Genomic DNA, 23,477 nt, shown 5'->3' on the forward strand with positions numbered 1-23,477 from the left:
TATTCTTTGGATTTGGTGCCAAAAACACAAGCAGTTTTGAATATTCCCTAAACATTGGTAATTGTAAAATTGCATTTTTGGATAGCACAATGATGTGTTTTGTCATAAAAAGCTGCAGTTTTCTGTAGCATCTTCATATGATAAAGATAATTATTTAAACTGTTGTAATATCCACCAACGAATAATATATTCTTCACATTCATGAATTTCTCTCACAAATACCTGTTTTTCAACATTTTCAGTACTATAAAGTACTTACTTTGAGTTCTATTTCACCCTTTCCACACAATCAATCATAAGAATAGCTTTTTCTTCAATTGATTTGAATTTTTGTATTTTTGCTACATTATCAAATTTATTTTCATCTTTCTCATAATCATTACACGATTTCTATAAATAATCTACAATGTTGCTTTCTAGCATTTTTAAGAGTTTCCATATTATTAACAGAAACTAAAATGTGCCATCAAATTAAAAAAGAAAAAATAAATAATAAGTTTGGGTGTAATATAAATCTGAAAGATTTCAGATTTTATATTACACCCAAACAGGCATTTCCCCCCCCCCATTTACAGACACATAAATGTTTTGCAAGCATTTGGGCCAATGCCACTTTGGGCTAAAAATATCTAAAAACAGAATATCTTTAGAATTTCCAATAGTCTTGCATGCTGCAGATAATGTTTTATTACCTACAGTGTTGCCACTGCTTGCTTTGAAATTTTTAAGTTCAGTAAGAGAAGATAATAAATATCAAAATATGAAATAGGCAATAAGACAAATTCCAGATTCGGGCCTTCCAAATGCCCATGTTTGGGTGTAGGACTATGTTATTCAAAATTTGATGAGTCTAGGTAGCATAGTTTTTTCACAGTGTGAGAAACACACTTACATTCATGCAGATTCTTCATTATTTAGTTTCTTTAAATATAATACAGAGAGATAATATTTGGTGGCAACAGTTTGAAAAGTGATACTTCACATTTAAGTGATTCAACACAAAATGCTGTTTCTGGGTTAACACTTCTTTGAGCTAAAATTATAGTATTTGAACAGACTTATAAACAGAAAGTTTTAAGATTAAATTATATTTTAATTCTTGTTTTAAATTATTATAATTGTATAAATTTGAAGGCAATAATTTTATGTCAATGTCCTTTTTCTTATATGCATTACGAAGTCTGAAATGTGGACATCTAATATCCAGGATGATATAAAATCCTCTCCTCTAGATCACAATAATCCCTTTTTTGTATGTATATAGTATATTTATATTTACTAAAAAAATATTGATTATATATTATCTCCTAATATAAATTTAGTAGAAGTATCAAAAAAGAGGGAACCCATATGTAGGAAGTTTAAGTCCAAAAATTGTGTTTTAAAGTAACTTGGATGTAAATTAATTTCTATTCACTAGTTAGTATATTCAAAATTTTAACGGACGTTTTCACTCACATAAGAACTCTGCAACAAACATCACTCAAACATTCCTAGCCCCTCCCACGTCCTGTAATAATTCAAAGTATCCCCGCTGCCGATTTCGGAATTTTGGACACACACCCCTTCGGATAAAGACGCAGAAAAAAACACTTTACCGGCACTAGATCCCATTAGGAAGAACGTAAGTTAATTAATGCATTTCTGACTTTTTATATCTTCATGTACATTTCTCATTTTACTTTCTTATTATATATATTTCAATTTTTATTTGATTTGCTTTTGCAAAGATAGCATTGTTGTGTTTCTTAATTGACTAGATCCCATTAGAAAGAACGTAAGTTAATTAATGCATTTCTGGCTTTTTATATCTTCATGTACATTTCTCATTTTACTTTCTTATTATATATATTTCAATTCTTATTTGATTTGCTTTCGCAAAGATAGCATTGTTGCGTTTCTTAATTTTCTCATGGTTATTTCAATTACTTTGAGTTCTATCTCATAATTCCAATCAATATTACTACTGTTTATTTTTATAAACATAGTCTTGAATTAACATGTATAAAAGCGAAGGTGTCAGGGGACATTTACTCAAGTATCTTGTAAAGTTTACTACGTAAATTGCTGTTCACTCAAAATTTATAAAGAATCTTGTATTAGCGAAAATGCTTCATTCAGAATGAGTTCTTTGGTTATAAATCCCATCACTTCACGGAACTACAATTTTGACCTAACTGAATTTGCCAGTTTGGCATCATCATTCTTACTTGAGTAAAAGGCGAAACACCTTCGCATTTATTAATTATTGTTAATTGAATGGGATTTGGTTTGTTCCCCTTCAAAAATCAACTAATTTCCGATTAATAGCAATAATTACATGTTTTTAATTATAAATTTCTTTTTTAAAGATTGAAATTTTGTTATTCATAATTTAAATTCAAGTCCCTGTAAAATGTCTTTTTCATAATTTACATCCAAGTTACTTTACAACACAATTTTTGGAATTTTTGAAATTCTACCTATGGGTTTCCTCTTTTTTCATACTTCTACTAAATTTATATTAGGAGACAGTATAATCAATATTTCTTTAGTAAATAAATTATTAATATCTTACTTTGCAGCTATTGTGCAAGTATTAGAAAAACTTTTTTGAACTAAGTGAATTTTAGATCATTCAACATTCTATATTTGTATTTTTAAATAAAAAGACATATTATGAAAAATCAGATATAAAAAATATCAAAGATTGTGCATTTGAAATTTTATCATAATAAAATGTGTGGAGAGTCGTGATTGTTTTTTAATTTTGCTTCAGCACAAAATAAAAAGCAAGAAAGTTTGAAGAAGTAATTATTTATTAGCATAAATCTCTATGAGCAATAATTTGACTCTGTAGCCTTTTCTACTTAGCTTACATCTCAAACCAGAATATTCTACATCAAAACACTGTTGATTTTACACCTACTGAATAGTTTATATCTCTGACAAATCATTATTTATTATTTTATTATTTCTTGCTTTCACAACCACATAACTATATCAACACAGCAGCTTGAGAAATGACTCATCCAGCAATGTCTGAACATTTATTATTATTATATTTTAATATTAGTAATTGAATACCAAAGAGCTTGATAACCTTTTATGTTGACATTATGCTTGGGGATTATTACAGACTTCAGCTAATGCTGCTGCTAAGCAACTTGAGTGTGTTGACAAGGAGAAATTTCTTTATGATACTTCTAAGCCAAAAGATTACATTTAGTGCTGTTTGAATTAAGACCAACTGATTTAGTTATTCATCTAAGTGCAGGACTGATGTGACTGCTCTGGGCAGCAAAATTTAGGAAGGACCTTGAGCTGCAGAATTTAGGGGCAACAAAGTTGTTAGAACTTATGGAGGCACTTAGCAGCAAAAGTCCAGTCTTGTAGAGACTGCATCTGGCTACAAAATGTCTTATGCCGGTACTGGATAAGCCTTAAGTATATATGGAAAATTTATTAGAGACTCAGATGCCCTGGCACGTGTGAGAAATAGACATAGGTATAATAAATAAGTTATATAATTCAGGCATAACTTCGTCAGCGTGCAATAGAAGCAAGAGAAAATGTAACAGAACATGTCTTTAGCTACCAATCTTGTAATACATCGCCAATAGTGTATAGTAAATGCTAGCTTAGTTTTGTTATGATAGCCAAGAATTTGAAGGTTTTCACATATTGCAAACAAAGAGTGAAATTTTCCAGGGAAATTTGTGAAAAAGTGAATAAATGAAAATGATATAACAAGTTTTTCATTGCGACGACAATGCCCCAGTCATCAGTCAACTAACAAATGGTGAAATTTGTTGTATGGCCCTAAATCCAGAAAATATTGCTGTTGATATTGAAGAAAGTGACAGGTTGTTGAGAACAAAAAAATTTCGACTGAAAGTGTAGTATGAATTCTCGACACAGCTATTTTAAGACATGAACAATGAAACTTTGTAACTGAATAGGAAATTATGTTTATCTATACAATTAAAAAAAAAAGGTATTAACAACAAACAAAAAATAATAATTCAAACAACTTACATTGAAAGAAATGTTTAATAAAATGACAAATAAATATTGAGGGTTTTTTTTTTTTTTTCCTTTGTAAATTGTGACCCCCTGTAAGGTCATAAACGTTTCATTATTTCATAAATTACTACTTCATATTTTTTTATTTTATAATTTTTACGTATGAATATACTAGATTTAAACTGATGATCTACTATCTGGAAAAATCTCAAATCTGGAATCACCGAAGTCCTAATGAATCCACATTTCGGACTTTATACTATATTTAATTTTAAAACTAGCTTTTGTTTATAAATTACTGAATTTTTAACATTTTGGTTGTTAAAAATGTACATACAGAGAGATTGGAATAGATATTTTTTCATTGCAATATTTTCACATTTATGTCTTTTTGTGATATATGTAATGTTATTTTAATAGCTTTGTAGTAGATTTTTGATTTTATAAAGTCATACATTTACAAAAAAATTGTAAAATTGTATATTCATAAATGAGAATGCCATTAAGATGGTCATAATTTTTTGGAGAACCTTGGACTAGTTTGAGAAAATATGCAAGCTATGAATTGAATATATATACAGTGGAACTTCAAGATACGAGTTCAATTCATTCTAGCTCTGAGCTCGTAAAGTGAATTTCTCGTATCTAGAAACAAACTTTCCCATTGAAAATATGGAAATCCAGTTAATCTGTTCCACCCCCACCCCCCAAATATCTCATTACCATCTCATCTTCAGTTGACATACCTGGTGTTTTTCAAAGAAAATCCAAGTACAGATTCTTAGCCTTAGCACAAATAATAGCTTCCGACATTGAATCGTGTTTTAACTGCTTCTTGTTAATCCACACCAACAACAGCTTCTCAACATATTCTAGAAATTTTATAAGGTGCTTGGAAATAACGGTAATTCCTTTGGCCACTTCAAGTTTCTTAATTTCTTCCTTCTTCTGCATAGTAGTGCAGATCATTGATATCGAATAGCTGTAAATCTTTGCCAATTACATCATTCATACACCACACATATGTTTATCTATGATTTTTTTTCTTAATTTCAACGGCTATGTCTTCCATCTTTTTCTTTGCACCATTACCTGAAACGACAATCTTCTTAGGAGGCATCATGAAATAATTATTTTCACGTTAAATGTAAAAAACAATTAACTCGCAAGTGCACAAACACGTAGATCAAAGAACACTGAATGATCAGCTGAGGGGATTCTCCGCGTCTAGCCGTATCGAGAAACGCATTACACATTACCCGCAGACTGGCTCGTTGCTCGTTACTTGAGTCAGTGCTCGTATTTAAAGACAAATTTTTTCGCTCGTAGTTTCGTCGAATCTTTAATTTCTCGTGTAAAGAGGTGCTCGTATCTAGTATTTTTTCAAAGAAAAATTCTTCTGTTCTCTCATGTGATAATTTTTTTTCAGGCCTCAGCATTCCTCTGCATTGTTCTTCAAATATAACACACAGCTTGGACCTCCATATCATATCATTGTAGACACCAACTTTGTAAACTTTTCTATCAAAAACAAATTAGATGTATATAACTCCATGATGGAATGTCTATGTGGAAAATGTAAGCTTAGTTTTTGAATTATATTAATATTATGGAATTTAAATTTTATGAATTCAAAATAAATTTTGCTTAAAAATGACATTTGGCAAAGCTTAATAAATTTTATGCCTTTTAGGTCTATGAAACTGAAAACCAAAATATATTGAATAAAAGTGTTTTGATGGAAATTAAAATAATCAAAATAAAAAAAAAAAAAAAAAAAAAAAAAGAGTGTGTTAGAAATTTAGACTAAACTTAGTTGTTACTCATTACTTTCTTAAAACATTTTCATAACGAAATTGTATCAGGTGAAATTGTTTCAGTTTCAGGTGAAAATCTTAGTAATTTACCATTTACCACATATATTGTTTAGTTTCTAGATGGAAGAATAAAGTTTTTTATCTGTCGGCATATTTTATTTCATATCGAATAGATTAATTTGTCCATTCACAGTCTAAGTTAAAGTCGTTAAAATTGGGCTATTCCTAGTTTTGTTTGATGGAAATGAGAAATTTACTCATTATTGTGTTGGAAAGATTCATATAATAGTTAAAAAAAAACAGCAAATTTAATAAGAATCGTCACATTTCTTTTTTAAGCAAAACTTATTTTAGTAATTAGTGATAGCCAAATGCATTGTATTAGTGGGCAGTTTTGTAAATTATTTGAGAACTTCAAATATATTTTCCTTTACGCCATACTATTGCTCTATAGTTAAAATACAATGTATTTCGTAAGTGATTATACTCTGAGGATAATAATAAAAGTAACACAGTTAAATTATTAAATATTTCCCAAAAAAATTTATGTTTTACATCTTACATTTGGTTTTTAGTTCTTCAGACATTTAAGTAGTATAAGAAAAGTGTGCTCTCATTTTGTATTAAAAATTTCAGTATTGCTTCACTGAAATATTTTATTTTTAAATTATAAAAACATTAACTCAAATTCTAGCAAAATATGCTTGATAGGATTTAAGTCTGCATTAATTAGGAGTTAAATTATTTCAGGACAGCTACATAAGATCAACCGTATTTTCATATTACCATAATTTTTAAATTATTTCAGGACAGCTACATAAGAGCCAAAGATGTATTTTCATATTACCATAATTTGGATCATCGTCATAAAAGGTTTGCATTAAATTTTTGCAATGCCACTTTTAAATTTAATTATGAAATGCCAATTTATTTGTATTGATCAATTACATTATCAATAATGTTAGTTGCTGTTCCAGATGGCATGGTGGCAGGGAAGCTGACTGCCATAGCCATGGACCTGAGTTTGAATTCGCCAAAGTAGGCCATGGTGCACTTTTTTACACTCTTTTTTCTGAGGCACTGTATGTCCAATATTAAAGTTGTGCTTCCCAAAATTTTTAACAGTTTTTTAAATTCAGATGCATACTGGCAATTTATCATGATCCATATACTTACTACATGTGAGGTCATACATGGATTCTAAAATTTTCCAAAACAATTAAGGGATGCCACAGTTCTGTAATACTGCTTCATATATTAAATATTCTTTGTTGCATTTAATGATGTAATTCAAGAACTGCAAGAATTTGTTTGTAGCTAAATTATCCGGCTGTCAGTTAGTAAAATAAGAAATAGCTTTTAAATAATGACCAGCAAAAACTTTAAAAAAATATCTGTTATTCTGGAAATATTTTTTTAAATTAAGAAACATGCAAAGTTCATATTTTTCATCGCATGAAAAGAGAATTTATTAACACCTACATCACTGAATCTATTTTTCTTTTCCTCCTTCTTTCTGCACATGAAGTATCTTCAGATGTAGTGTACTAAGAATATCTCCATAATATATTCTAAGTGGTAAAAAACTCATTATTACTTATTATGCATTGGTATTTAACTGTGCAGTATCTTAAGCAAAACTGAAATATAAATAAAATTATTCAAAGAGAAGTATTATTTTAACTCCTGAAAAAAAAAATTTTGAAAAATTGCATTTATTGCTTTTTAAATGTGAATATTCTTCTTTCAAATAAGAGAATGAATTGTATAAAGGTAATTAAAAGTTTCAATGAAGATAAAAATAATATGTTGTATTGTACAAAGCTTTGTCATTAAGTCATATTTTTTGAGGGGATTGTTTAAATATGTTGTTCTTTTTAAAACATTTATATACATTGTTTTAACTCTATATTATAGGTATACCATATGTAACAGATTGTGTCCTTGGTGAATTAGAGAAATTGGGGAGAAAGTTTCGATTAGCCCTCAAGTAAGAATTACTAACTTTCCCTAGTTGTAGCTCATATATTAAAAGTGTTATTTCTATAGGCATCTTATGGTTTGTCCAGAAGCATTATTCATATTGAATTTTTGAACGTAATAAGTATACATGCACTTGACTGTTATGCTACTCTTTATATGCAAATTTTTCTGATTTTTTCATTATATAGTTATGAATGTATAAATGCTCTCCCCCAATGGTTAGATACTTTGCTTAAGTATTCATTGCAAATGGACAAACCCATTGCACTTTGTTATCTTATCACCAAGAGCATGTACTAAGGTGCACTATAGGAGGTGACTGAATTACAGACAAAAAAAAAAAAAAAAAAGGTAAGCTCCATCCCAATTTTGATGAAGAACAATCTGGGAATAGATCATCTACATGTTACCAATCTCTTGAGAGGCCTTTCAGCTCAATAATAAGCAGTCCCAGTATGCTGCAAAGAAACTGTACAAACATCCATGCCTTTGTAACTTTAATCTGGACTCAAGGCTACTTTTTTAGGCTTTAATATTACCATGCCAACAGAGTCACAGGTAGACAAATATAAGATGCTGTCATTAAGTCATATTTTAATCAAGTTAGATGGCTTGTTTCTGCAGTTAACATATTCAAAAGTGAAAAAACAAAAGCTAAGGCTACAAATCGTTAGGAAGATTTCCCAGAATTAAGAACTGAAACAGCTATTTGGTAGATTTTACAATATGAATTTGAATGAGTCTGCTCTCACTGTTTTCCTCAGGCACTAAAAGAAATTTTTCTGTTTGTGACTGCATGTAGCAGAGATAGGCTTTTAATTGCTACTTCCAAGGAAAATCATGTTTTGCATTATCTTGCTGGGAGACATATCAGCCTGGTATTGAAACTACAGAAATATGAAGCGAATTGCATACAAGGACCTTCGTATTTTAACGAGTAGTTAGTAACAGGCTGCATGAGAAGGACTACTTCTTGTAGAAGAAAGCAGAAGTTTTTATTAATTCCAATTCGGTGAAAGTCATATGTAAGCCAAGGATCAGCTGGCTTGGTTGGGAACTGGACAGTGGGGCTTCAGCCTGATGAATCACTCTCCCCACTCCTATACTAAAATACTGAATTCAAGGTCATCTGCAAAGCAAATAAGATTCACCTAAAATTGTGTGATGCAAGAAATAAAACTTCTAGTTCTCATATATGTGTGAATTTGTTTTGGCTTTTCTAATATGTGAAGTATACCTTTGTGTGATTGAATAATCAGTACATTATTATCAGGCAATTGAGCAGCCACATTTGCTGTCCTTAAATGCTTATCTTCATCTGCAGGGAAATTCCTTAATTAGCCTTAGTTTGATTGTAATTAATGTGATGGCTGAGCTTGATGTATTGTTAGCATAAAATTGCTTAATTTTTAAATCACATGTTTCCTGTAGTAAATTATTGACTTTTAATGATGTTGTTTGGTAGCAACTTTCTTCCAGCAGGATCTTGCTAGGCCACATATTGCTGTACCAGTACTTGGCTTTGATAAAATGAAATTGAAATTCTGGATTGGGTGCAAAACTCTGTAGATCTCAATCACATAGTTTAGATTAGGTTATTTGAATTATAAAATCACAAAATGGCCTTTCTACCTAAAGAATAGGATGCCTTCTTGGAGCACCTTTTTAGAAAAACTGGTTCGTTCATGTGTCAGATAGGGAAACCATCAAAACTCTTATAGCCCGCTCATTCACTGAAATTTGAACCCATTTTGAACTACCAGTATATAGGAACTTACTGTTGTGCTGCTCATTGATCTAATCCTATAGATCCATAGCTATGGTAAATGTTTCAAAAAGATGTAAAAATGTGAGCCATGACATAAAGATCAGTTTAAGATCCTCACCCAAGTAGTATCTAAACATTCCAGTAGTCATATACCATGCTTGAAAGACAGTGCTCTGGGATATATACTGTATGATCTAGAAAGTCTAACAATTAAGGAATGTATAAAGTATGGTGCATGTAAATTTATGGCTTCTTAGTTTGAATAGAATAATGTGCTAGATCAGGGAGTGTCAACCTTTTTCTTCATCGACCCCCCCTTACATTTTTCTGTATAATATACACATACACACAGTAATTCTGCATAAATAATTTAAAGATAGCAGTTAGATTTGTAATATGAACAAAAGTTTCTGGGCCAAAAAATTGTGTATTATTTTTTATTTTGTAAATGTAAATAAATTTTTAGAAAATAAAATTACAGATTCTAATTTTATATAAGTTTGATTGTAAGTAATGTGATGGCTGAGCTTCATGTATTGTTGGCATAAAACTGCTTAATTTTTAAATCACCTGTTTCCTGTAGTAAATTATTGACTTTAAATGATGTTGTTTGGTAGCAACTTTTATTTGAATATTTCTGTCCAATGACTTTTAAATTCAAAAACTGAGCATATACATGTGTTTTAAATTAGACTTGAACATCCTGCTTCTATGCAATCAACTCTCCTTGCATCACAATACCAAGAACAAATATATCACAGTTCTGTGGCTCTGTAAGCCGTAATGACACATTCAAATTTTTAATGTCTTGGAAGCAAACATTGAAAACTTCTAAGTTTAGCGAGTGGCTTGTATATAATGATATATCTTCATATCTTCTGAGGAAGTTTTGCATTCTTCGTGTATGTATATATATATGGTTGTGTTTTCTTGTGTTCCTACATGTCAGTTTTTATATTGTACTTTTTGTGTAAAATATTTTTAAAATATATTAAATAATTTTTCCCTTATTTGCTTTATCATATTTTATTATTAGGTTTTTCTTGGAAATTTTGGAATGACAAATAAAAAGTGAATAGAAAATATTTAATGTCGTAATCAGTTACATAATTATCATCATTTTCAATGACAATAATCTGTTAAAGCAGAGTCTGTTGAATAAGATGGACTGAACAAAATTTCCTAGTTTAATTTTCCAATATTTTAGTGGGTCATTCACTCCACATGTAATTTTTCATTGTCATGAAGTAAGGTGATACCTTTTCTCCTGATTAATATGAAATGCTTAATTGAGATGAAGAGCTTGATTCAGATAGTTAAGGTATTGATGATAAAGGTCTACAGCTGGAACTGTATTTTTAAAATTAGAAGTGCCAGAACACTATGGAAGGCCATCTGGAAAAGTGAAAAAATAAATAAATAATTATAATTAAATAACATATAAAGAGATAAATAAAAATTAAGACAATGTTAAATAACTAAATGATTAATTAAAGTACTCATCTTATTTGGAGTTGCAGCTGGAATACAGTTTCACTTAGGAACTGAGAAGTACCAGAGCTGAGTTCCTGTGGGCACTGGCTGAATATAAACTCTTTTCTGAAGTGATAATCTGATTATTCTTGAAAATTCACTGTGTGTGCTGTATTGTACCAAATGCACAAAAGAATATTTTGGAATGAAATCCATGTTTAGGTGTTGCAGCTAGTAGATGACCTAGTGAAGGGCAGTGGTTTTGCACTTCATGTGAATGTACATAACCTGCTGACAGTGAGTTGCAAATCAAATAATGCTGGATCTTATTGTCTGTTGAAAGTTATTAATGTCTAATTACTTGTCGATACGTCTTTCTGATATCTTGTAGGTACTGATCCAGAATAATTGTGATGACTGTAGTTAGTAGGCTAAATCTGAAATGATCTCCTTCAACACCTGAGCATATTACATTGTTTATCCAACTGCACTGGTTTCCCTAGACAGCAAGCAGCCAGGAGACTGAAATTTGGCAAGCCACTCCTGGCATTTGTGCTAATCTAGCACATTTGAGTGTAAAATTCAAATATTTGTGCTGGCCAGTGTTGCGTTGTTACCCTAGTGAAAGCCATAAAAAAATGTTAATAACAAAGATAATGAAATGATAATGACAAAAATAACTTTCTTCATGTTTTCCAATAGTCGTCTCAATCAGACCATCTGTAACGAAAATGAATCTAAGTTTTACAGCAGAACAGCTTATTCACCTGTGTGTATGATTATTTCATTTTGCCAGGGAAGGACTTTTCACTCAGCATTATCAAACTTAATGTTATATAAAAATGCCATTACTGACCAGTCACCTGATAAATGAGTTTTCTTATAAGCTTATTTGCGTGTTCATTTCCTAAAGCTTACAGCAATCACACTTGTAATGTGCATATATTTACTGCAACAGTAAAAGTTATTTATAGACTGAATGATTTATATATATATATATACACACACACACATATGATATGCAATTAAATGTGTTTAAAGTGAAAATTATATAGAATAGTATAATTTTCTACTGCATGTAAAACAAGGTTTTTGATTTCACTGATTTTAAATTGATTTTCCAAAGAGCCTGTGAGATGTAAACCCATGTTTATATATATATATTTATTTTCCCTTTAAAAATACTGTCAGAAACAAATTTTTGATTATTTTGTTACAGCAATTTTTATTTATATAAGCTTTGCCTTTTAGTGATGCAAATATAAACTGCTATTTATTGAATATATTTAATGTTTTATAATTGAGGGGTATATAACAGGAGAATATAAGACTATCTTAGAAGTTTTTAAGTGTTCTATAAAAATGGTTAATTTCAATGTACATTTATTATAAGTTCATGTGTCCATTTCAGGATAGTTAAAGACCCTAGATTTCAAAAGTTAGCCTGCATGCATAAAGGAACTTATGCTGATGACTGCATTGTACAAAGAGTAACTCAGGTAAAACTTTAAAATATATAGTATAAAATGTTATTTTATGTTCTTCTACAAAATATTTCTGCAGTTTGTTATTTATTCTACCAACCATAAAAGTGACCATACATTTTTATATCAAGAAAACTAATTTATGTAGCATTTAATTATTATACAATTAATTTATATAGCATTTAATATAATAACTAATTTATATCTAATATAAATTTATGATATAATAACTAATTTATGTAGCATTTAATTATTATAATATATCATTAATTTAACAATTATTTGTAATTTTATGCTATCATTTAAAAGGTATTCAGCATGATTGGGTTATTTGTAATGAACATAATTTTAAGAGGGACAAAAATTCACGAAGTCATGTTATTATACTCTAGGATTCTTGCATATCAAGGAAACTAACAATATCCCATTTTCCTGGCAATATAGAATTAAAATATTAATCATAAATAACTATTTAAAATTAATCTAGTTTGAACGTCTGCTGAAAAGTATTACTAGGAGCTTTTTTAAGTACAGCAAAAGTAATCTCGTTTAGAAGCAAAAATTTTTTAGTTAAAATTTAGGTCAAATAAATTAAGATAGGTGAAAAATTAAAAATAAATGTGTAAAATAAACTGCTAAAAGTGTAAAAAATACTGAAACATATTCTGAACATTTACTTACATTTCTTATATTTAGTGGGGAGAAAAAATTTATTTGATGAGGATTGAAGTATTGTTATGACAAATAATAATCAGAAAAAGCTGCTATTATTGCTGTGGAGTCAAAGTCATTGAGTCGGAATTGGAGGTCGGAGCTAGAATCGTTAAAAACAGGTCGATTCCGACTCCAGTTTTTGTTGGACAATTTGAATTTGAAATGAAATTAAAGTGAATTGAAAAAAATTAATGGCAAACTGGGTTATTATTTTTATCTGTGAATTATATATATTAATAAATAGTTACTTTCTATTTTATTGACATATTAATAAATAAAAATAAGCAAGGAGGATGGATGTGATATTTGCCATTAGTGATTAAACTGATTCGTTTAGTTACTTCATTTAGCTAGAAATCTCACTGGTAAATTTAGGTAAGCAGCAATAGCAGAAAGAACTCCCAAAATTGATGTCATTCTTAGGAAGTGAGCAGGAAAAGGAGCAATTATTGATCAAGCAATGCGATAGAGAAGTACATATTTAATGACATAGAGGTTGTTAGAATTAAGAACGTTTTTAGAAGATGTTGATAACCCTAATGTTTCACTAACAGAAAGATTGTAGAATGATCTTTCAAAATTGGAAACTCTTCTTTCTACACTGTATATAACCACAAAAAAGCTATAATCTGAAGAATTAAGAAGAGGCGAGAATGGAAGAATGTGATGTTTGTTCTTTCTGAAATGGAAGAGGTTTATTTCAGAAGGAATCATTTTTTCAATGAAGTAAAGAGAAACTAGTTTGCTAGACAATGAGATCTTTCTGGATTCAATATATGTAGGTCCAAAACACCGAATTTTGTTAGATGATGAACAAATTAAGAAGGCGAAGAAAGCACTCTATGAACTTTCAATAAGATTGAAATTATTTTGAGAACAATTGAAGTATTGAGATCAGGACAAACATTGCAACTGAGTCTCTGTCATCCTCTTCCAGTGATGAATTAGATTTTGAGACATATTTTTGGATAATATTGAAAAGGCTAAGGCAAAGCAAATGAAAATAAAGAACTATGAGCCTTTAGGTATAAAAATGAAAAAATACAAACAAGATTTCTACACGGCCTTTGAAGAAATAGAGAAATATGATTGCTCTTTCAAGACAGCACTTTTAGAACTTGTAAAAATCTATCCTGAAAAGTTAAAAGAAGTAGCTCTAACAAATAGCTCTTCCTCCTTCTCAAGTCAGTGTGGAAAGACTCTTCTCAGCTCTGAAGTTTATCAAATTGGATCTATGATCCTTCAAAAAAGAAGATCTTCCCAAAGCTATACTGTTTCTTAGAAATAACTAATACCAGTTTTTCCATTTCATAATAAATGTTAATTAATATAAATAATTTGCTATGCCATAATTTTTTTTTCTCTAGCATCTATTACCAGGGTTTCCACACTACCTGGAAAATTACTGGTAATTAAGTCAATTAGAATCCAATCACATAGCTCACCCGAAGGCGAAAATATAGAAAAGGCAAAATCAAGGGTTAAATTCATCAATTCTAATGAGAATGCACTAGCGAAGTAAACCGCTGTGGTTTTACATAATTTCCAAGTAAGCTATTCATACGAATTGAAACAATTCTTGCATTTAAACTTGTATTCCAAATTAAGATTTAACTTGAAATTAATATAGATAATTACTGATATAATTATATTTTTGTAGCATAGTTTACGTGAGATAAGATCACTTGGGGTCTCGTGATACGAAGTGGCGAATCAGGATGTTGAACCATGATAGCATAGTAAATTCTTAAATTTAGTATGTCTTTTTACAAATTTATTGTCTTTATTTATTGGCTTTTTACAAAATTTTAAACCATATTAAAAAGTTTATGCCTTCAAAATAAAAAATTATTAGAACTAACATTTGTTAAAATTTTTTATGTGTATACTGTATGTTGTCACCAACAAAGTCTGCTTGGCGAGATTTGCACTGGTGAAACGGAAAAGTACCAAATATTTTAAGGTCAGTGTACACCTGTCAGAGCGGCTCGGAGCGAGTCCGTTCGTTACAATTACTTTGACAATGTAAACGCTCACTTTGACGGAGTAGAAACGTAGGGGAGATGAGTCAGCGCTTCCGTTTCTACTTTGAACCTGTTGAAAAATCTATTCGGGCAGTTACTCCGAGCAGCATTCGCAGGGACGTCGTGACAGTGAGTTCTATATTGCCGAGATTAAGCAATAGCCAAACCATGGCATTTTTTAATGCATACGCATCTTATGAAGTGTTTTAGGAAACACTTCACTGCTTCATTAAGATGTTGCATACTTCTATTACGTGAGCTTATATTCATTTTTCTACAAGCATCCTTACATGAGGATGCAATAAATATATGATATTATAAACTATAAAAATAAAAATGGATTTATGAAAAAAATATGTGGATCTGTTTTATTGGGGATATTTAAATTTCTTGCTTTGTATAAAAACATTCTGGGCTATAATTCGTTACAATTCAACTTGGATGTGCGAGTGCAAGTACTGAAGGTGTATTAAGATTTATACAAATTATGCTAGATGAATTCTAATCTTCTTAAACTATCCATTTTAGCATTTTAAAAGTAAAGTATAATCACTATATGTAACCATTAATAATTTTGTTGATATCACTTTGTGTGTTGTCCAGAAACACAATTTCAGTAGGATCCAAAAGTAACAATTTGTGATAAATATCTTCCTGTTGGAACTATGTCATATGATATGTATATTCTTTTACGTGTGGTAATATATGTAATGCTCCCAAGTTTTTTGCTACTTCTTATTTATTTAAGATTTTCTGAATAATTAGGTAGATATTATACAGTTTATTTCTGTCGTGTCAATGATAGCTTTGAATAAATATCCCATGTGTTAATTTTGCATTCTTCTCTAGAAATAACACAGTTCCAGACAGAACTCTGCATAATTAATTACATACACAGAGAGCTACTGATTCTGGATGAAAAAATATATTCTTTCTATTAATAAATAATAAAACACATTATTACTTTGACATTATTTTGGAAATGATTAATTAGGTGTAAATAAACAGTTGTATATAGTAGAAAAACTTTGTTAACTTGAATTTCAATAACCACAGTTGACTAAATAACTTTTCTCAAACTGAGTTTCTTTTAAATTCTTGTATCTGATATGCAATAGCGTTTTTGTAACTTTGGACATTCTCGTCCGAAATTCATTTAATAGTTCATTTGATACTCCTAATTCATTGCGGCAAGCTACCCAGTCACGTACCCATTTCCTTTACTTTTTTTTTTTTTTTTTACCTCTGAAGAGCAAAAATTAATTCGTTTGAAACTGCTTCGCAGACTTCAAGCACTGCAGCCAAAGAACATCTATGTATGTTCAATGCATATTCTTTCCTGCAGCTGCCACATCGGTATCGATTTCGTAAACAAACGAAGGTGAGTTGCCAGTCCACTCTTATTGGTGTAAACAATATATCAGAGTACAGGTCCGTTCACTGTTCGAAACGCCCGGACAAGCGGCTCGCTGCAAGCTGCTCTGAGAGATGTAAACTGGCCTTTAGTCAAAATCTGGAAAAGTCAGGTAATATCATACTGCGATCCCTCCCTCCCCCCAGAAAGCTAGGATTTTACTGCAAAATCTTTTAAACCCTTTATTTTTTCTTTTTAATAAATGCCTTATTTGTCATTTTGCAGCAAAATAAAAAATTGTAATTAGTCATCAATACTAACCATTTAATATAACTGTATTTGCTAAAATATCGTTGATCATTCTGATTCAATTTTTAAGTTTTTTTTTTTTTTTTAATACCCATATCATTTAATGTTGCTTCTTCCCCCTAAGTTGATTTATTATTAGTGAATAATACTTTCAAATTTCAGGAATCCTGAAACTAATTCTAGCAGTATGATGGCATACAATCACGAAATTTAATGCACATATTTTTTGCTTATGTATGCTACTGAATAAATATAAAATACCCGAATTTATTTAAAAATATCATTAAATAGATTTCGTTCTACTTTTAGTTGCAAAATGTCAGCAAAAAAAGATATTTTTTAATCCAGATTGGGCATCTTCTGTGGAAAAAAATAGCTTCTATTATAGTTATAATAGGGGGGATTATATACATATATATATAATCATATGTAATTCGTGAATTTTTGTGTTTTTAAGTGGTAACATAATTAATTTACCTCTTAGAACAGCTAATGTGCATTATGCGGATAGACTGGAATTTTCTTAAAACACACCTGGAAAAGTCAGGGAATTTCATTCATGTATAGCACCTTTCTTTCATTATTTTGTGTTCTTTAATTTTAAAATTTTAAATACATAAATCACAGTATGAAGTATCAATGATTTTGTTCAAGTAACCAAGATCATACATTGAATCCTAATTGTGAATATTAAAAATAGAAAACTGTACATTGATTATTAGCCAATGAAAAGGAGAGTTTTTTTTTTTTTATATATCAAATCTTTTTGTTAGCTAATAATCAATTTTCAAGCATTTCATTAGCTAATAATCATTTTCTTAACGCACTTAAGTGTTTACTCAAGTCCATCTCTTGTTTGCTAGTCTTCAATTGATTTATTACTAGAAGAAAAAGTTTTAAAAGAAGTCTAGATCTATTAGTCAAATGCCTGTGAAGAAGCATGTTACAACTTCCTGCATTGTGTTGAGATGGACTTCAGAGGGGAGTTATCAGTGAATGGTAGAAATATCCAATTTATTGATATTAAAAATTTACATCTTTCCCATGTGTGAATCATCAGTCTCATGCATATGTATATATAATAACCAAGCTCTCGCCATTTAGTGTACAGGTAATCAGTCAACTATGATTGTCTATATGGCTATCGAAACACATTGTCATAATTGTGATAAATCTTCAGGTAAGGGTACCCTCTTAATTTATAGACATGCATAACATCCTTCATATATACTCATTAGAGAAAAAAAAAATCAGTGAGAGTAATGCCAGATGATCTTAATGGCCAGTTATAAATACCAGGTCATTAGCAATAGCACAACAGTAAAGCAAATTCTCATTTAAGTAATTTCAGACCAAACTTTGATATTTCCTGTCTCCATTAATAACTTCTTCAGACTTCTGTTATAAAATAGTTATGTTAATAAAAAAGTGCAAAAGAGTTTTATTCTTTTTAATTACACTTTATTTTAAATTAAGTGCACTAGAAACTATGAATTAACAATTATGAACATTATTTAACTTTTTCTAAATGATTATGATGAAAATAATTTTACAAGGAAACTTTTAACTTCTATTCAATCAGTCAAGTGTTTAGAGATGAAGAAATTTCTGCATAAAATATATTTATGAATTTGGAGCAAGTTTTGTCTCTAAAAATGTGTTTCAAAAGAATATTCTTTCCTTCATTAGCCAAATAATTGAAGTTTAGGTTTTTTGAGACAGACTCATAATATCACTTGTATGCATAAGATCTCTTTTGTTGGTTTAATAGGAAAAGAAATGTTTGTAACTTCAAATCTTGGTAATGAATTTTTAATGGCGTGAGCTGAAGAACTTGGATGTTTGTAATATTTTTAATTAATTAAAAAAATACTTTAAGATTAAGTAATGCGTAATCCTCAAATCTGTATGCATAAGAGAATAAAGAATTGGCTGCATTATGTATTTTAAAATTGTTAAATTATGAAGAGTGTCTCTTTGTGTTAATCTGTACTAATTATCACTGATTGGCTTACTACATCTAATGTTTATTCATATACAACTAAAATATGAGTCAATAGAATACTCTTCACTGAAGCACATTTCTTTCATTTGAAAAATAGCCACATTTTATATACTTTGTTATTTCATTAATCAATTTTAAATATATTATTTAGAAAGAAAAATTAATATTTAAATTATACTGAAAATGGTAACACAAAATTATCTAGATAATTTCATTCGTTGATTCATTGTACTATTTTTCCGGGCTTTAAAAGTAAAAGCACAGAATGCAAAATGTTCAGCAACAATATTATTAGCCTAAGTTTCATTAGCATGTTAACTATTGGGATAGATGTATGGAACTTCATCAGAAGCCATTCTAATTGAAGGAAAGAACTTCACAGATGTTGACTCATCTTTTCAAATTGCATTTCCTACATTACAGATTCTTGATATGTTGAAATTTCTGCATTATTTTCTTTATCATCCAAATATTTAGAATTATTTACATGTGGGACATAATTTTTTTTTTTTTCATTTAAAGATATACAAAATTGCGAGTACAATTAGACATACGAAACTTCACCAGAAGCCATTCTAATTTAAGGAAAGAACTTCATAGATGTTGACTCATCTTCTCAAACTGCATTCTGTACATAACAGATTTTTGTTATGTTGAAATTTCTGCATCTATCTTTGTATTGAAATTTCTGTATCTATCTTTGTATCTATACACAAAGATATTTGTGTATAGATAATCATAGATAGACAAATATCTTTGTGTATATCGTCCAGATATTTAGAAGTATTTGCATGAGGGGACATAATTCTTTTTCATTCAAAGGGCATTTACTTATGCATTCATTTAATATACTATTATCTTCCGAGTTCTTTGGAAGTTCTTTAGCTGTTCATGATCTTTTGTACTTATAACATGCTTTTTAGAATGAGAAGGCTCTGATAAATTATCATTTATATTGCTCATATTATGGGAAAATTTTGAAAAAAAGTTTTAAAAAATGTAAAATAATAAACTCAAATTTACTGCCATGCCTATAGAACTACACACACCTAATATATCAGGTGGCCATAATTAAACTGACAGTGCTCACAGTGTTCTGTAGAGCTATCTATTTGTGAGAATGACGCCACATTCTGTAGGAAGATTAAACAAGACGGGGGACGAAGGATTCCGCGAAAGAAAAATTAGTTCCAAAAGTCACCGCTAGGGGAATATTTGGTGCTGTGTAATAGAAAATAGAGTGTTAACAAATGCAAATTAATACGGAATAAAATTACCTTTTATTATGGATATGCCTTACAGTGTGGAAAATCTTACGAAAGATTATCAACTTCTATCCGTACAAGATCAGCCGTGTATAGGAGTTACTGTACCCCGACCATAATAAGCGATTGCTCTCACCTTTCTTGCCAGAATGGAGGTGGATGATGCTTGGCCGGGGAAAATCTTATGGGGAGACGAGGCCCACTTTTACCTGAATGGAACTGTGAATACCCAGAACTGCCGAATTTGGGATGACAAATCACCACGTGCAGTCACAACAATTCCCTTACATTCACTAAATGTAAATGTTTGGTGTGGGTTCACAGCGGAATTTATCGTAGGTTCATTCTTCTATGAGAACATTACCCCGACAGGACCGGAAACCTGTTCTGTTATCGGAGAAAAATATCGCTACATGTTGAACAGCTTTGTCATTCCGGCACTTCAGCAAAGACAATGCCTGGGGGAAATCATTTTCATGCAAGATGGAGCCCCTTCACACGTTGCAGTACGGGTGCAACAGATGCTACGCCAGAAATTCACAACAGAGAGAGTCATTAGCCGTTACTTTCCAACTGCATGGCCACCTCGGTCGGCTGATCTTACCCCATGTGACTTCTGGTTATGGGGTTACCTTAATTCCAAAGTCTATCAAGGAGTGGTCCAGACCTGGCTACGTTGAAGGATAACATATCACGGACTATATAACAAACTAAGGATAACATATCACGGACTACGGGAGATTCCTGCAGACATGTTACTTTCTGCTGTTGTGCATACTGTGCACAGAATGCAATATGTGGTCCACAACAACGGCAGCCACATTGAACTTCATTTGAATGCAAAATAAAAGGTAATTTCCGTATTGATTTGCATTTGTTAACGCTCTATTTTCTATTACACAGCGCCAAATATTTCCCTAGCAATGACTTTTGGAACTAATTTTTTTTCCCCGGAATCCTTCGTCCCCCGTCTTGTTTAATCTTCTTACAAATAGGTCACACTACAGAACACTGTGAGCACTGTCAGTTTAATTATGGCCACCCGTTACATTGCCAATCAGTGAGAAAATAAAATGTTAACATATACCTCACCATGCAGTGGTGCATGATAGGCTTTTAGATACAGGTACTACTATATCATGTAGCAGCGCATGATTGGCAGTGAATGTGCAAGAAGGACTATTTAAGTGTTCGTAAAAGGGTTTCTATAGTAATAAAATTACAGCAGGTGCTTTCTTTTACAGCACAAATGTTATATTGTGGCCACATGTGATAAAGATCTGAAAAGAAGAATAAGGAAGATCCCTGGTGTCCCAATAATGTACATTTATCAACACAGGTAAACATTTAAATGTTTTATCATCATATGTTATTTTTATATTTGTTCCTGTAGTATATGCCATATTACTTTGAATTTAAGCTGCACTGTTTGTTAGCTTATGATTTCATATTAATGTATATTTAAAAAATAAAAACACATCTTACTTTTCAGTACTTATTATAAAGCCATTTTTATTTTTTATTATTTTTTCAAGTTTAAAATTCTATTGCACTAAGGGCAGCATAAATTCAAAGGAATATAGATTTGTGAAAAGTATAAATTATCATTCTGTGTGAATTTTAAGAAATTCAATAATTTCATTCAAAAGACTGAAATATGTGTAGATTTCATTTTATGAGCACCAAATCCTCTTTTTTTTGGGGGGGGGGGCAGTTGTTATAAAATTCTTTTTTTACAAGCACATTATTTTCACTTCATATTAATTTGATTGTTCAGGGGTTTTTTGAAAAATATCTTGCAAATTATCCTATCTTTGCATTCATTTCTCCTTGCAAAAACTTCAATGAAATGGTTTGCAATCACTTCAGGTTAACAGGTCCATTGGATAATTGTTACAATCATTCACTTGGGTAAGATTTTAAAGGGGGTAAAATTGAGAAAATTACCAGTTTTACTTCTCATATTTGGAATATCTGTCAAAAATGCTTATGTTGTAACTGATGTTTCCCAGTACTTTTGGAAACAACATTTAAATAGTAGACATCTAGCGGTAACTGTTTATGTAGATTAAAAATAAAGCAGTTTTTTAACATTAATGCATCAAAATCGAGATTATTTGTTTGTTTCTAATATTAGTTAATCATTCCTGTAGGTTGAAAAAAAGTTTTTAAAATAGCATTTTCTGCTGAATTATTACTGAAATTATTGCTGAGCTATTGAACTGAAATTATTGCATCATAAATATTTTTAAAGATAATTCTGTCATGTTATTCTCATTAGCTGTTGCACTTATGGCTGCATAATTCAAATTTTCATTTGCCTGAAGTTCCACAATGGAAAACTTTTTGCAGTATTTTTTTAGATCAGTTAAATAAAGCTATTTTATCAACAAGCTTTTTATCAACAAGCTCTTTATGAACAAGCTTTTAAGTCATAATCGATAAGAAGTGCATGGCAGCTGCATATACTCTTCCAACCAATAACACTTAAAGACTGTGTTGATAAGTAAGTTTGCCCATGTTTGTTACAGATTAAATATATAAATATTGAATATTTTCTTAAAACTTTGGTATAGTTTTAAGAGGTTAAATTCAAATGTATGAGAGACAATAAGTATGAATAATCAAAAATCATTAAGATCTAGAGAGAAAAAACTAGAGACAGATTAATATGAATCCCCTTAATACTTCTTGCTAGTTGTGTAATTGATTTGAATAAGTAATTTACGGTTTTCAAAATGTTTGCACAAATTTTTCTAAACAAATCTGTTGCTTTTTGTGTATTTAAACTCTACAAAATACTGCATTCTTCAGATATTAATAAATATGTGTTTATTTTTCAGGTATTCCATTGAAAGAATGCCAGATGCATATGGTGCTCCAGCACTGTAATTTATAAATAAAAGTAATTTTTTTCTATGAATTGTCTTCTTTACTGAGAGTTTGTTTCTTTTTAATTAAAAGGGTATATTTAAATTTTGAGTACCTTAATTTTCTAAAAAAGGGCTTCTAAGGAAATATTAGCTATATACCATTAACCCCTTAACTGCCACGGAAAATGTACAAGATTCATTTGCCAGTGCCACGTTTTTTCACACAGGTGCGCATAGGTATGCGATGTTTAGGGGGGGGAATAAGTGCAAGTTTTACTTTCTAAAAAGTGCTTACTTTCACAAAATAAAGAATAAAAGAAAAAATGAATGCACAAAATTTAATGTTTTGAGTAAAAGTATAATAAAAAGATGTAAATATAATAAAAATTATGTTTTTATAATA

At 30.2% G+C, this 23,477-nt stretch overlaps 1 protein-coding gene across 1 annotated transcript in view; it reads left to right on the top strand.

Annotated features, from left to right (window-relative positions):
• The window catches only part of Bka (FCF1 rRNA-processing protein Bka), a 40,800-nt gene extending 17,680 nt beyond the window's left edge, over nt 1-23,120 (top strand). Inside the window, exons 4-8 of the mRNA XM_085825127.1 lie at nt 5,435-5,583; nt 7,740-7,812; nt 12,458-12,545; nt 21,446-21,540; nt 23,045-23,120. Of these exons, the coding sequence (XP_085681253.1) occupies nt 5,435-5,583; nt 7,740-7,812; nt 12,458-12,545; nt 21,446-21,540; nt 23,045-23,093 (454 nt within the window). The 3' untranslated portion in view covers nt 23,094-23,120. The remainder of the gene's footprint in view (nt 1-5,434; nt 5,584-7,739; nt 7,813-12,457; nt 12,546-21,445; nt 21,541-23,044) is intronic.
• The last annotated feature ends 357 nt before the right edge of the window (nt 23,121-23,477 follow it).

Source organism: Stegodyphus dumicola, chromosome 10 (assembly GCF_044657685.1).
Source record: "Stegodyphus dumicola isolate Sdum_Otavi_A_Nest chromosome 10, ASM4465768v1".
Lineage (NCBI taxonomy): Eukaryota > Metazoa > Arthropoda > Arachnida > Araneae > Eresidae > Stegodyphus > Stegodyphus dumicola.